Source organism: Daldinia childiae (genome assembly GCF_008694065.1).
Source record: "Daldinia childiae strain JS-1345 chromosome Unknown Scaffold17, whole genome shotgun sequence".
Classification (NCBI taxonomy): domain Eukaryota; kingdom Fungi; phylum Ascomycota; class Sordariomycetes; order Xylariales; family Hypoxylaceae; genus Daldinia; species Daldinia childiae.
The window spans coordinates 7,428-23,476 of record NW_022984658.1 but is presented as its reverse complement, the minus strand read 5'-3'; the positions used below and the strand labels follow the sequence as shown (position 1 = coordinate 23,476).

The 16,049-nt window shown below is 14.8% G+C and overlaps 1 protein-coding gene across 1 annotated transcript; it reads right to left on the bottom strand.

The window, feature by feature from the left end:
* Positions 1-184: 184 nt before the first annotated feature.
* GL218_09205 (Laminin subunit alpha-2) lies at positions 185-2,134 on the bottom strand (the record flags this gene model as incomplete). The annotated part of the gene is made up of 2 exons (XM_033586031.1): positions 185-484; positions 551-2,134. The coding sequence occupies 2 exons, from the start codon at positions 2,132-2,134 to the stop codon at positions 185-187; spliced, it is 1,884 nt and encodes a 627-aa protein (XP_033439805.1).
* Positions 2,135-16,049: the final 13,915 nt, after the last annotated feature.

The window sequence follows — 16,049 nt, the reverse complement described above, 5'->3', positions numbered from 1 at the left end:
AGCTTGGCCTTAAGAAACCAGCAGTCGCCATACATCTATAGAACGATCGGCGTAACGCTACAAAATGTACTGAGTGGTATTAGAATTATAATTCCTTCGTCATAACGGGCGTTATCGACAATGCCGTCTGCGTCCAAGTCATCATGATCACGCTACAACTGCGTCCCGGGGCAATGATAGAAAACTAAGCTGCAACTTTCTCCGGCTCTTTGCTCTCGGCGATACCGTTCTCGGTAGTGCCATTCTCGGTAGTTCCATTCTCAGTAGCGGTGCCGTTCACCTTAGGTGCCACAGCCGCCTTCAACTGTTTAACTTGCTCCTCAAGACTCTCAACCTTTTCTGTGGCTTCCTTCTTCTCGGATTCCAAGCGAGCAACATCAGCTTGAGCGTCTTCGAGCTTGGCGTTCAGATCGGACTGAGTTTTCTCATCTTCCTGCTTTTCGGATTGGAGCTCGCTAATCTTCGTCTCGAGAGCAGTCTTCTCCTAATATTAAAGTTAGCTTAAATAGTGTCTAAAAAAATGGCTCGGGAACGTGAGAGTTGGGCATACAGATTGAGCTTCCTTAAGGTCTTCTTCAATCTTGGCAGCCTTGGCATTAGCCTCCTCGGCATTAGCATTGCTCTCCTCGACCTTAGCTTTCAGGCTAGTGATTTCTTCCGCTTGTTCATCATGCTGCTTCTGCAAATGCTCTCGTTCATTCTGGACGGATTCCAACTTTTCCTGCAACTCGACTGCTTCTTGCTTTTGCTTTTCGAGCGTGGCAGCCTGTTCGTCGTGTTGCGCTTGCAACTTCTCGCGTTCATCCTCGGTGGCCTTAATCTTGTCTTGCAACTCAGTTGCTTCTTGATTTTGCTTTTCAAGTGTAGCAGATTGCTCGTTATATTGTGCTTGCAACTTCTCGCATTCACCCTCGGTAGCTGTGATCCTGTCTTGTAACTCCACAGCTTCTTGCTTTGCCTTCTCAAGCTCGGCCGCCTGGGTCTCAAGCTGCTTTTGTAGTGTCTCGGCCTCCTCCTGAGTCGATTTTAATTTGCTCTCTAATTCGCTTGCCTCTTTCTGCGCATTCTCGAGCTCCGCCGTATGATCTGCCTTCAGCTTGTTCTGGCTCTCTTCTAGAGCAGCAATGTTTTGTTGCAGCTTCTCCGCATCGGTACGCAGTCGCTCCAATTCAGCTTCGTGGGATTGCTCAAGCGACTGCCTCTTCTCTTCGGCTTCGGTCAAGCTCTTCTTGGCATCTTCTACTTCCTTAGTAAGATTATCGTATTCCTCCTGCAAGGACTCATGCTTTTGCTTCCATTCAGCCACATTCCTCTCCGCCTCAGCAGCCTTCTCACCGGATTCTGTCTGCAACTGGCCATGGGCTTGGTGCAAGTCCTCATGCTTCTGCTGCGTTTCGGCCAGGGTTTTCTTTGCCAAGGCAATCTCATCGTCAGATTCTTTCTTGAGTTGATCGTGAGTTTGCTCGAGGGCCTTGAGCTCGTCTAACGATTTTGTAAGACTCTGCTCTAGTTCATCTCGGCGAGTCTTTACAGATGAGAGCTCTTCGGTGAGCTTGCTGTGATCGCTCTGCAGGGCCTCGTGTTTCTTGCTTGAGGCAATCAATTCCTCTTTCACGCTGGCCAATTCTTCCTTGAGAGAGGCTTCGAGAGAATTGCGCTGCTCGATAGCATCGGCTAATTCCCGCTTAACGGCTGATAGCTCCTCGCTTAGTAAGTTCTTCTCCTGTTGTAAGGCGTTCACCTCGTCTCGTTTCTGTGCTAGTTCGGCACGTTTTTCCTCGAGCTCCTGGGCTTTGGCAGAGGCAGACTCTTCGAGAGTGCGACGCACTGAGGCGGAGTCGTCAGAAGTCTGCTTTAGCTCATTTTGAAGCTTATCAGCCTGTTCCTGGTTTTCCTGCTTCAGTGATGAGGACTGCGCTTCCAATTCGTCGATCTTTTTGCGCAGGGTCTCTGTCTCCTCGGTGGCCTTGTTGAGTTCTTCCTTCGCCTCCGACAGTTCGCTTTCCTTCGTAGCCAAGTCCTTCTCAAGAGTGGTAATGTTCTCGTCTCTCTCTGCAATCTTCTTTTCTATGGCTTCTCTTTCTTCCTTGGCGAGAGCAGCGGCACTAGAGAACGTAGAGAGTATGTTGCCCATCTCGTAAAGTGCTTCTTCGCGTCCTCTTTATATGTGAGGCGGAAAGAGAATTGAGGTTGAAATTTGCTATTTTCGTTGCAAAATGTGCCGCAAATGGGGAATGAAAGTTCAGACGAAATGCAACGGCTTTCTACCAAATGATGTTTGCTTTGTTGGGGGTATCCGACAGCAATCAATCAAGTAACAGAATTCAGATGCTAGGTATCAATTAAACAAATTGTTCATTCATTCATTCCGTCGCATGCATAAAATGAGATGTTGAGAGGGGAAAAAAAGATACGATAGGTTCCGATGGTGGTAACAGGGAAGTGACTGGGTAAAGAAAAGTTCCTTCCCTTTGCTATCACTGCCAATTAAAAAAAATATTTTCAAGCCAAACAGGGATCCGAGGTCCCGCGGTCCCGCATCAAACGCTACTTAAGCTACCTATCTAGCGGTCAAGAATTAGATGTGGTTGGTTGCCGTGCTAATTCAAATGTTGGGTGATTTGCAGGTGACAACTCATATACAGTACAATCTCCAATGACCCCGCCTTACCTTACTTAAGCTTATCTGAGTGTTGACCTGAATTTGTTCCACTGCCATTAGTGGGCTACGCCCACAGCGCCACAGGCGCCTCAAAAACCACTGGCTTATATATTTGTACCATAACGGGAATATTCGGTCTTGTGTAACAAGTGTTATATATAAAATGCATGCTTTTTATAATAATGGTTAATTGATTGTTAAAAATATATAATTTAAAATAAAGTTTATTATTTATATAAAATAAATTAAAAAATTATTATAAAAAATTTATAAAAATTATTAATTTATAAAAATTTAATATATTAAATATAAAAACAATTATTTAATTAAAAAAAATTATTTAATTAATAAATAATTAATAAAAAATTAATTATTTATATTATATTAATTATAAAAATTATTTATAATTAATTTATATATTAAATTTATAATAATAAAAAATAACATTAAATTAATAATAAAAAAAAGTTTTATTTAAATAATAACTATATTATTTAACTATAATTAAAAGTTATGTAAAAGTCGCATAAATATTATATGTATTTTTATATAAATTTATTAAATTACGCATATATTTTTTATATTAACTTTATATATTTATAAATTATTTTTAATATATATTTAACCAAATTATTTAATTAATTTTAATTGATTAACCGGTTAAATAACTTTATATATATATATATATATTTAAACTTTATTTTTAGTTTTTTTATTTTATGATGGTTATATGATAATTAAGGAAAAGTCATATTCCTTATACATTAAAAGAAAAGCATACCTATATATATAAATAAAGTATACTTTTAACATATTTTTTTAAATAGTTTTTTTTTTTTAAATATTATAAATATATTTATTTTAATTAATTATTATTTTATTAATTATTACTTTATTTATTTATTTTATTATATATATATATTTATTAACATTAATTAATATTATTAAATAATTAATAATATAAATTAATAAAATTAAAAAAGTTATTATAACAATAATTTAAAAAATTTTATTATAATAATATACGTAATAATAACATTATATTTTTTATTAAAAAGATATTTTTTTTTATTTATAATAAAATATTAATTTATATTATTACGTAATTTTTTTAAGTTTTTATTACTATATTATAATTTAACCTTATTATTTATTATAACCTTATTTTTTATAATATTTATAATAGTTTAAAAAACATAACGTGATTCACAAGTCAAAGGCCCATACAAGTCAACGGCCCAACGAAAATACATACAAAATACGTCTGTGCGTAACCGTGCACTTTACTCAAAAGAATTCCTATTAAAATTCGGATTTTAAATTTAAATATGCATTTAAATCTTAATAATAATAATATTTTTCTTTATTTTTATACTATTTTTTTTAATTAATTAAAAATAAAAAACATAAAAGTGGGTCCAAAAATATCGTAACTTATGTTATAGTGCAATAATATTTTTTTCAATTTTTTTATATATTAGTTTTATAGTTATATAATACATATTTAAATTTGGAAAAGTTTGATTAAAAATTGGTAAAGTTATAGATTTTTAAAAATGTTGATTTTTGGTTATATTTTGGTTGGGCCGCTGACTTGTTTGGGCCTTTGACTTGTGAATCACGTTAAATAAAAAATTTAATATAAATATAAATTTATTTTATAAATAATAATTTAATTTAATAAAAAAATATAAATAAATTATATAAATTAATAAAATATATTTTTAATTAAAATATAATTTTTAAAATATTATTTAATTATATAATAATAAAATAATAAATTATTAATATTTAAATAATTATTTATAAATAAAAAATAACTTAAACATTATTTATATTAATAAATATTTATATATTTAAAAAAAATATTAAATAAATATAAAAAATAATTTAAAAGATTTATAGTAAATAATTTTACTATATTATTAAAATAATTATAATTAATATTATAATATACGTTAATATAAAAAAATATTTATTATAATAAGTATAATATTAATTATATAAAATATTTTATTAATTTTATATTAATAAATAAATTACCAATATAAAATTTTAATAAATTAAAAAAAATAAAATAAAAGTGGTTAATTATATTAATATAAAAAATCTCAATATATAATACCAAAAAAAATATAATTTATTTAAATATATATATATTTATATATATTATAATATAAATATAATAATTAATAATAATTTATAATTTTAAAATATTATTACATTTAATTTTATATATTAAATAAATTTATAATTAAAATATTATTTTAGTTAAATTGCTATTTATATGTTAATAATACGCGTTATTTTTTCTATGAAAAATATAATTTCTTTTTTTTTTTTTCCTTTTTTTCTTTACTAATCTTTTATTAATTTTTAATATTTTATTAAAGTTTTAATAAATAAAACCTTTATTATATTAACTATTATTTTTATTATATTATACCTTTCCTTAATTTTAAACCTAAATATTTTAAAAAATATTAAATTATTTATAATAAATAATTTATTTTTAATAAAAAAATTAAAATAATTTTTAAATAATAAATACCTACGCTTTTTCCCTTCTTTTTTCTTTTTTAATTTTGTAAAAACCTCCCCTATTCTTTTTAAAATTTTTCTTACTAAATAATAATTTTAATATTTAATAATATATAAAATAATAAAGATATAATTTAGATTATAATTTAGGGTATAAAATTGATCCAATATAGGAATAATCCAACCTACTAATTCTAAAAAATAAATTTAAACTTTTTAAACCGTTATTAAATAATTTATATATAATACCAGCGGTTTTTTTAAGCAACATATAAAACAGAAAAAACCAACTAATAAAAAAATACGATTTTTTTTTCCAAATAATTCCATTATTTATACTAGCAAATAATTTATTAAAATAAATTTTTATATTTATTACTAATTAATAAAACTAAATTTATTATAACATTTTTCTAATATAAATTTTTAATAAAATATACCTTTTAATTATTATAAATTACTTTAAAAAAATTTAAAATAATAAAAATAATTATATAAACAAAATATATAATATTTTCGAAAATAAATTTCGCTTTTTTTTAAATATATACTATATAATTAGAATTTATTAAATTTAATTCTATATTATATTTTTAACTATTTTTAAAAAGAAAATAATAATTTATTTCCTTTATAATATATTTTAATATTAATATTTTATAAATATATATTTAATTATAAAATAATATTTTAATATAGAATAAAATAAAATATAATATTATTAAAACTAAATAACTACAATTTTTTACAATATTAAAATTAAAAAATAAAATAAAAATAAATTAAATATAAAAATATTAAAAATTATATTTAATAAATTATTACTATATTAACGTATTTTTAAATTAAATTTTAAAAAAAAAAATAATTTATTATAATTATTTATAAAATATATTATAACATTTTATAATTATAATATATTTTATTTATTTTATTATAATCATTTAAAAAATTAGTAAATAAATTTTATACGTTAATTAATACTTATAAAAATTTTAAAAAAATATAATAATATAATATTAATATTAATAATAAAAATAATAATAATAATAAATATAATATTAAATAATATTATATTAATTATAAATATTACCATAATAATAAAAGAAAGAAATATTATTTTTATTATAAATTATTTAAATATTAGAAACGTTATTATTAAATATATAAAAAAAAGAAATGTTAATTTATTAAATATTTAAAAAAAAACGTAAAAACGTTAAAATATAATAAAAAGCAAATAAAAACTAAATAAAGAAAAACTATTTAACTTTTTTAACTAAATATAAAAATATTAACAAATTCAATTTTAAAAATTTTAATAAATTTACTAAAAAAAAAAGAATTTAATAAATAATATATAATTATAATTTACCTTTATAATTAATTATTTTAATATCGACTTAATTTATAATTATTTACCCATAAAAAATAAGGTAATAAAATTAATGTTAATATTATGTTTATTTTTAATTAATATATAAAGAATATATTTTAAAATATTATGTTAAATATAGGAATAACATATGTATTAATAATAAAATAAGGATAATATAAGGCTTTTATAACTAAAAACTTAAAAAATTAATATAAATTAAATATTAATTACGTTAATAAAATATAAATATATTTTAAAAACAGCTTATTTTTAAAGTTATTAAAAACTATAATTATTAATACTTTTTTTAATAAAATAAATTTCTATATAATAAAAACTAATATCTTATTCTTTTTTTTTATTAAAGATATAAATTATTTTAATATTTACTTTAATAATATTATTAATTAATTAATTGGTAAAAATAGTATAATAATTAAAATTATATAAAAATAAAAATATTTTTGGTTTTATTTAAATAATATTATTTTTTTTATTAAAATAAAGTTATGTTGTTTATATATACGTTTTGATTATTTATTAATTAATAAACTCTATAATTTTTTTAATAAAATAAAATATAAAATAAATATTAAAAATTTTAAAAAAATTAATAAATTTTATTATTATTATTAAATTAAAAATAAAATATTATAACGTTTTAAATTTACATTAAAAAATCCCAATATAAATTTTAATTATAAAATAATTATTAATATTATATATTTTAATAAAAAACCGATTTTTTACATAATTAATATAATAATAAATTTTTAAATAACTTGATTTATATAATTTATTTTTATTAAAAAAACCTAGAAAATATTAAAATATTATTAAATTAATATTTACCTTAACCCCCCTAACATTATTAACTATAATATAAATATTAATTTTAATAATAATAAATTTTGCAACAAAATCTATTTTATAAATATCGTTTATAATTAAATATTTATTAAAATATATTAATTTATTAATAAAATCGAAAAATATTATAGCTTAATTTAAAAAACATACAAAATTATTTCCAAAAAAATAAAAAAATTAAAAAAAAACTGCCTATAAATAATAATAAAAACAATTAATAATGAAGCAAATTTTAATAAACTTATATTTATATTAACGTAAATCACTAGTCAACGGCCCACACAAGTCAACGGCCCAACGAAAATATATATAAAATACGTTTGTGCGTAACCGTACACTTTACTTAAAAAAAATCCTATTAAAATTCAGATTTTAAATTTAGGTATATATTTAAATCTTAATAATAATGATATTTTTCTTTATTTTTATACTATTTTTTTTATTTAATTAAAAATGAAAAATATAAAAGTAGGTCCAAAAATGCCCAATAATTTTATAACTTATATTATAGTGTAATAGTATTTTTTTCAATTTTTATATATATTAGTTTTATAATTATATAATATATATTAAAATTTGGGAAAGTTTGACCAAAAGTTGGTAAAGTTATAGATTTTTAAAAATATTGATTTTTGGTTATATTTTGGTTGGGCCGTTAACTTGTGTGGGCCGCTGACTAGTGATTTACGTTATTTATATTTAATATTTACTTTAAAATTAATATAAATTTACCTTTTATATTATTATAATTATAAAGGGTTTAAATAATATAAAAAATTATAATTAAAATAAAGAAAATTAAAGCATAAAAAACTATCCACAACGCTTTAAATATATAAAATAAACCTAATATAATAAAAACACTACTTATATCATTACTTATCGGTAATAATATATTAATTTATTATAAAAAAGGCAAATAAAAAAAATTATATAAAATTATTATAATTATAAATAAAAACGTAATAATTACATTAAATATTTTAAAAAAAACCTTTATATTTTATAACACATACGTTAAATTATATATATAATTAAAAATTTTTTTTAAAATTAAACTATTATTACCGCCACCAAAATTTAATTTAATTAATTATAAAATTATTCCTAATAAAAACCTTAATATATTTTCTATAAATATAATATATTTAAATATAAAAAAGAAAATTAACCAAGCTTTTATTTTAAAATTAAAATTAAATAAAAAAATAATTACCTCGGAAAAACTATATAAAGTTTCCAATATAAAAAAATTAAACGTTTTATTTTTTAATAACATTTTATAACTTAAAATATATAATAAAATAATTTATTAAAATATAATTATTTTTAAATCCTATATAATTTAAAAAATAAAAAGCAAAAATATATTAACATTATATAAAAAATCTTAATTTATAATTTAAAAATATAAAAACCTTAATAAAGATTTTATTATAATATATATATTTACAATTTAACATATTAATTAACGCCTAATATTTGAATTAATATTTATACTATAATAATAAAATATAAAAATAATAATTTAAAATATTATTATAATATATATATAATTTAAAATCTTTATATAAAAAATAATATACGTATACCTATTTTTAAAATTAAAAAAAAATATTTTTTAAAAGAATACTATTATAAATAATTAAACTTTTATATAAATTAACAAAATTAAATACGTATTAATTTAAAATTTATTTTAAACATTATTAAAAAAAATTAAATATATTTTTATTAACCTTTAACCTATATCTACTAATTATAAATTTTAACCAATTATTCAAAATTATAAATTTTTAAACAAATAATATATTAAACGTTAATACTACAAAATTTATAACCAAAAAAAATAAAATTTTTACAAAAATAAACATTAAAATAAAACCTTAAAAAATATTAAAAATAAAAATAATCAAAAATTTTAATAAATTATAAATTATAATCTATAAAAAAATAATTACTATTATTTAAAAAGAATAAACTAAAAAATTAAAAATATTAAACCCAAAAATATCTAATATAATTAAATATTTTATAGAATAATAAATAAAAAACACATATATTACATTTATTTATTAATTAAAAACCATATTTAACTATTTTATAATAATATAACACATAAAATTTAACTTAAAAAAAATAAAAATATTAAACGTAAAAATTAAATAATAAATAAAATATAAAAACTAAAACTTTAACTTTATTAAATTAAATTTATAAAATTTATAATTATACGTTTTCATAAATAAATTATTTACTAATAATTAAAATATAAACTTATAAATTAGCTATATTATTATACTCGACAATAAAAAACCTATAAATTATAATAATAAAATATATATTACAAACAACATTATTTATTAATTATTTATTAAATATAAATAAATTATTTATAATATATTTACAAATAAAATTTACAATATAATATAAAAATTTAATATAAACTATATTATTTATAATATAATTAATATAATTTTAAACTAAATAAATTTTTTTAAATTTTTTTTTATTTTATATATTAACTTTTTTTCGTTATATTAATATTTTATTTAAATAAATAATATTAATAACAAAAAATTAATAATTAACTTTATAATTTTATAATAATTATATAAAAATTAAAAAATTAATAATATTTATTAAATTTATAATTAATATAATCTTATTAATATAATAATAAAAACATTATTAAATAAAACTATATAAATATTTATAAAAAATAACTAAATTAATTTAAAATTGGAAGGATAGGTAAAGAAAAAAATTATTAAATAAATAAACTATTTAATTAATAAAAAATTTCGTAATTAATTAATTACAAAAAAAAATAAAATAAATAATAATTATATAATAATTAAAAAAAAGTTACATTTCTTATATATTAAAAAAAGGGTATATTTATATATATAAATAAGGCATGCCTTTAATATACCTTTTTAAATAATTTCTCTTTCTTAAATATCATAAATACATTTATTTTAATTAATTATTATTTTATTAATTATTACCTTATTTATTTGCTTCATTATATATACATACCTACCAACATTTTATTATATTTAAATATAATTATATAATTTTTAAATAATATATGTAATTAAATAAAAATAATATAATAAAAAATATAAACTTTATATTATAATTAAATTTAATTAAATTAAATTAAATAAAATTATAAAATAAAATTTGAAATAAAATATAAAATAAAAATATTGTTAAATAAGCGGTATAAAATTTAACTAATAAAAAAACGCATATTTAACGTTATAAAAATTGTAATATATACTTAAATAAAATAAATATAAAGTATAAAAAAATACTAGTAAAATTATATAATAAAGTACGTATTTGTGGTTTATTTTATTTAAACTGTAATTATTATTTAAATAAAGCTTTTTTTACTACCGATTTAATGTTATTTATAATAAAATTATTTTTTATAAATTTATAATTTAATTATTATATAATATTTATATAAATATAAATTTTTTAAATTTTTTAATATAAAGTTTTTTTAATATTTAAATTAAAATAATTAATATAATTTTTTTTATATTTTTACTTTTATTTTTATTAATTATAAAAATATAAAATTATATTTTTAATAATAAATTTATAAAAGATTTTTAATAAATTAATAAATATAATAATAATTTATATTTATATAATATTATTTAAAGTTTAATTATTTTAATTAACTTAAATTAAAAATTTAAAAATGGTTTAAAAGGAAATATTTTTAACCATATTTTTTTTAATTAATTATACTTTAATATACTTTTTTAAAACATTTTTAAATCTTTAATTTAAAGGGATTTTAAACATTTTTTATTTAAATAACTATATAATAATAATTAAATTAATTGAAAACATTAATTTTAAATAAATAAAATTTTTATATAAAAAATAAATATTAATTTAATTATTTAAATAAGTTATTATATATAAAACATATGTATTTTAAGTTAAAATTAACTATAACATTGATTATAATACCGGTTACAACGTAATAATTGCAATAAATATTATAATAAACGTTAAAGTTTATAATATTATAACGTAATATTGTATAAATATGTAAAAAAACAAAAAGGTAATGAAAATAAAAAATTAATTTTAAATATAATTATATAAATATAACATTTTAAAATTATTATATATTTAAATGTTTAATAAACCATTTTTTAATAAAATTATAATAAATTAATTTTTTTAATCTTTGATTTTTTTTTTCTTTTTGTTTTTTTTTTTCCTTTTTTTAATATTTCCTATTAATTAATATTTTTATAATATTATTAAATATAATAATTTAAATTAAAATTAATTTTATGAATAATAGTTTTATAAATATAAATTTAATTAAAAATAATTTTTAAATTTTTTTTAAATTTTTAATAAAAAAAATTTTACATTTAATATATTTTATTTAAATTTTTAATAAATTTAATAAAAACATTTATTAATATTATAATTTATTATTTTATTTTTTTTATTATTTTCTTTTACCAATTTTCTATTTTTTAATAATTTTATTAGTTATTTTTTTAGTTGTTTTTATTAAATATTATTATTAAATTATATTATTTTATTAAATTTTAAAATTAATTTTTTAATTTTTTATATAATTTCTTTATTCTTTTTTATAATTTTATTTTATTTAAAATTATTAATTTAAATAAATTAAGTTTAAATTAATTTTTTAATTTTCTTTTTAATTTTCTTAAATTTTTTAACAGTTTTTATTTTTTTAACCTTTTTAATATTAATTTATTTAATTTATTTTAATATATTTTATATATTAATAAAAATTTTATAATATTTTAAATAAAATTTAAAAATATTTTTAAACTTTATTAAATTAAATTATATAAAATTAATCTTTATTAAAAGATTTTTTATTTAATTTAATAAAATTTTAAATTTTATCTTATTATTTTTATATATTTTTAAGATTTTAATAATTTTTTATTTTAAAAATTTAAAATTTATTATTTTAATATATTTATAATTATTAATCTTTTTATATATTTATATCTTTATTAAAACCTTTTTAATATTATTATATAAATTAATCTTTAATAATTATTAATCTTTTTTAATAATTATTAAATATTTTAATATTTTATATAAATTATAATTTTTTTAAAATTTATAATTTAAAATAATTTTTATCTAATAATTTTTAATAATTTCTACTTTTTAAATAATAATTTTATTATATATTTTAAATTTATTTTAAATATATTTATAATTATAATTTTTTTAATTTATAATTTTAAATTTTTATTAAAATATAAAAATAACTTTATAAATTTTATTTTTTATATATATTTTATATATTAATTCCTACTATTACTTAATTATTTTAAATAATTATTTATAATTTTAATTTTTTTTTAAATTTTTTTAATAAATTTTTTAACTTAATAATATTAACGATCTTAATTTATAATAATTATAAAAGAAATTAAAATAATAAATAAAAAAAATAAAAATTATTGTTTAAAGATATTTTTATAAAACAAATTTAAAAATAAATAAATATAACTAAATAAAAATAATTTTATAAGCAATTAAAATAGTAAATTTAAAAAAAGAAAAATATTAAATAAAATTAATTTTATAAAAAAATTTAAAAAAAAACTTAAATTAAAGATTATTAAATAATTAAAATAATAATTAAATTTATAATAGTAAATTTAAAAAAAAATTATTTAATAAAAATAATTTATAAAAAAATTTAAAATAATAAATAAAATTATAATAATAAATTTAAAAAAAAAAAATTATTAAATAAAAAGATTTTATAGAAAAAATAAAATAATTTTAATAAAATAAAATTATTAAATATTTATTGATTTAATACATTATATTTAATTAATATTTATACCTATAAATTTATTTTAAATATTATTTATATTAATTTCCAATCTTATAATATTATTATATTATTTAATTTAATTTTTTTATTTTTTTATAAATATTTTTATTTTTATTTAAAAAAACTTTTTTTTAAATTTTTTTATTAATTTAATTATATTTTATATAAATAATAAATTATTTATATTATTATTAATAAAAATTTAATTAGGTTTCAATTTCTCTCTTTTAAAACGATTTATTTTCTTAACAATTAATATTAAATAAATTATTAATATTATTTAATATATTTTTTAATATTATAAACAATTTAATTTATAAACCAAATTATTTATTTTTTTTATTATTATAAAAAATTTAATTTCTTATTAAAACCATTTCTTTTTTAATTTCCCAAATAAATAATATCTTTTATATAAGCGTAAAAATATTTTTTCATTTATTTCAAATATTTTTAAATTTCTTTTTTAATTATATTATATTTTTACATCTATTATTATATAATTTATAACTATTTTTATTTTCTATTAATATAATATTTACTAAATTTCAAAATTTAATAATTTTTTAAATATTTTTAATATAAATAATAAAAAATAAATTTTAAATCTAAAACTATTTTATTTAAAAACTATTTTAATATTAATAATTTTAAATTATTTAAATTATATTAAAAAAATAAAATTATTTTTATTTATAATATATTTAATTTTATTATTATATAAAATTTTATTACTATTTTTATATTTTAATTATATTATTTATTTAATCTATTTATTTATAAATAATAATTTATGAAAATTATTAATATTATTTTGTAATTTTTCTAAAATATTTATTATATATTAAATATAAATTTTAAATTTTTATTTAATATAATTTTTATTAATAAACCTTAATTTATTAATAATAAAAAAATATATAAAAGTTTTACCTATTATAATATAAAATAATATTATTAATTTATTAATTAATTTAAATTTTTTTTAATATTTTTTATTTATTAATTTATATTATTTAATATTAAAAATAATATATTAAATATTTTATTAATTTGATTAAAAATTATTGTATATTAAAATTATTTAAATTATATACTATTTCTTTAAAATCAAAATAATATTTTTATTATATATTATTTTAAATAATTATTAAATTATATTTTTTAAAATATACAAATATTTTTAACCATTTTTATTTAAAATATATAATAATTTATTTCTATTTAATTAATAACGAAGGTTTTTTATAAAAATATTTTCTTCAATTTTTTTTTAATTTAATAATCATTTTTATTAAAATTTAATTTTATTTATAATTTTTTTAAATATAATTTTTAAACTTATTATTTAAAATTATTATTATTTTAATTATATAACCAAAATTATTTATTATATTATTTAATTTATTTTTCTATTATTAATTCCTTTTTTTTATTATATAAATTATATATTATAAAAAATTTAAATAAAATATTAAAAATTAAATTTATTTAATTAAATATATATTAAATATTTAAATAAAATTATAAAAAATATATAAACGTTATTATTAAATAAAAGTTTAATTTAATTAAATTTATTAAATATAATATAAATTACACAATTATCTCTTTTATTATTTTATAATTTATTAATACTATTATTTTATATAAATATCATTAGATTTTTATATATAAATTTTAATATATTCAAATAAATCTAATTATTTCTAATTTTCTAATTTAATATTATTTTTTTATTTTTATTAAAATTTTATTAAAAAATTAAATTAATTTAATTAAATCTATAATTAATTTAATTTTGTTTTAAGTTTAATTATTATAAAAAATTATAATATTAAATTTTTTTAGTTAAATATATTTAATTTTAAAAAAATAATTTTAAATAAATTTTAATAAATTAAATATATTATTATTGTTAAATTTTTTATATAATTTTAAAATTTTAAATTTCTTTTAACATTAAAGTAAATTTTATAAAAAAATTTTATTTTTTTATTTTATAACTATTTTAAATATATTTCTTATAATTTATTTTTAAACAATTAAATTTTTTTTATATTTTTATAGTAATTTTAATTTTTATTAATATTATAATATAAATTTTTTTAAAAACTTAATAAAACTTATATATATTTTTATATTAAATAATATTATAAATATTTTAATTTTTTTTAATATAATTATATAATTATTAAAAAATAATATTTTAATTTTATTTATAATAAAACTAAATAATTATATTATAAAATAATTAATAAAAAACTTTTTAATTTAATAATTAAATTAAATTTTTAAAATAATTTAAATATTAATTTTAAATATTATAAATATTTTTTTAGTATTTTAAAAAAAATTATAATATTATTAATATATATTATAATAAAATATTTATATAATTTAAATTTTTAATTTATATATTATTATATATATTTTAAACTATTTTAGAATTTTATTACAATAATATTAAATTTTTTTAAATTTTTAAATAATATAATTATTATATAATCTTTATAATTTAATTATGTAAATAATTAATAAAAAATATTAATTTATTAATTATGATAATATAAAAATATCTTTTTATTTTATTAATTATATTTTTTTATATAAATAATAAATATATATTTAAAATAATTAATTTATTAAAAAATTATAAATTATTAATAACCTAACCTTTTTATATACCATTAATTATATAATATATTATAAAA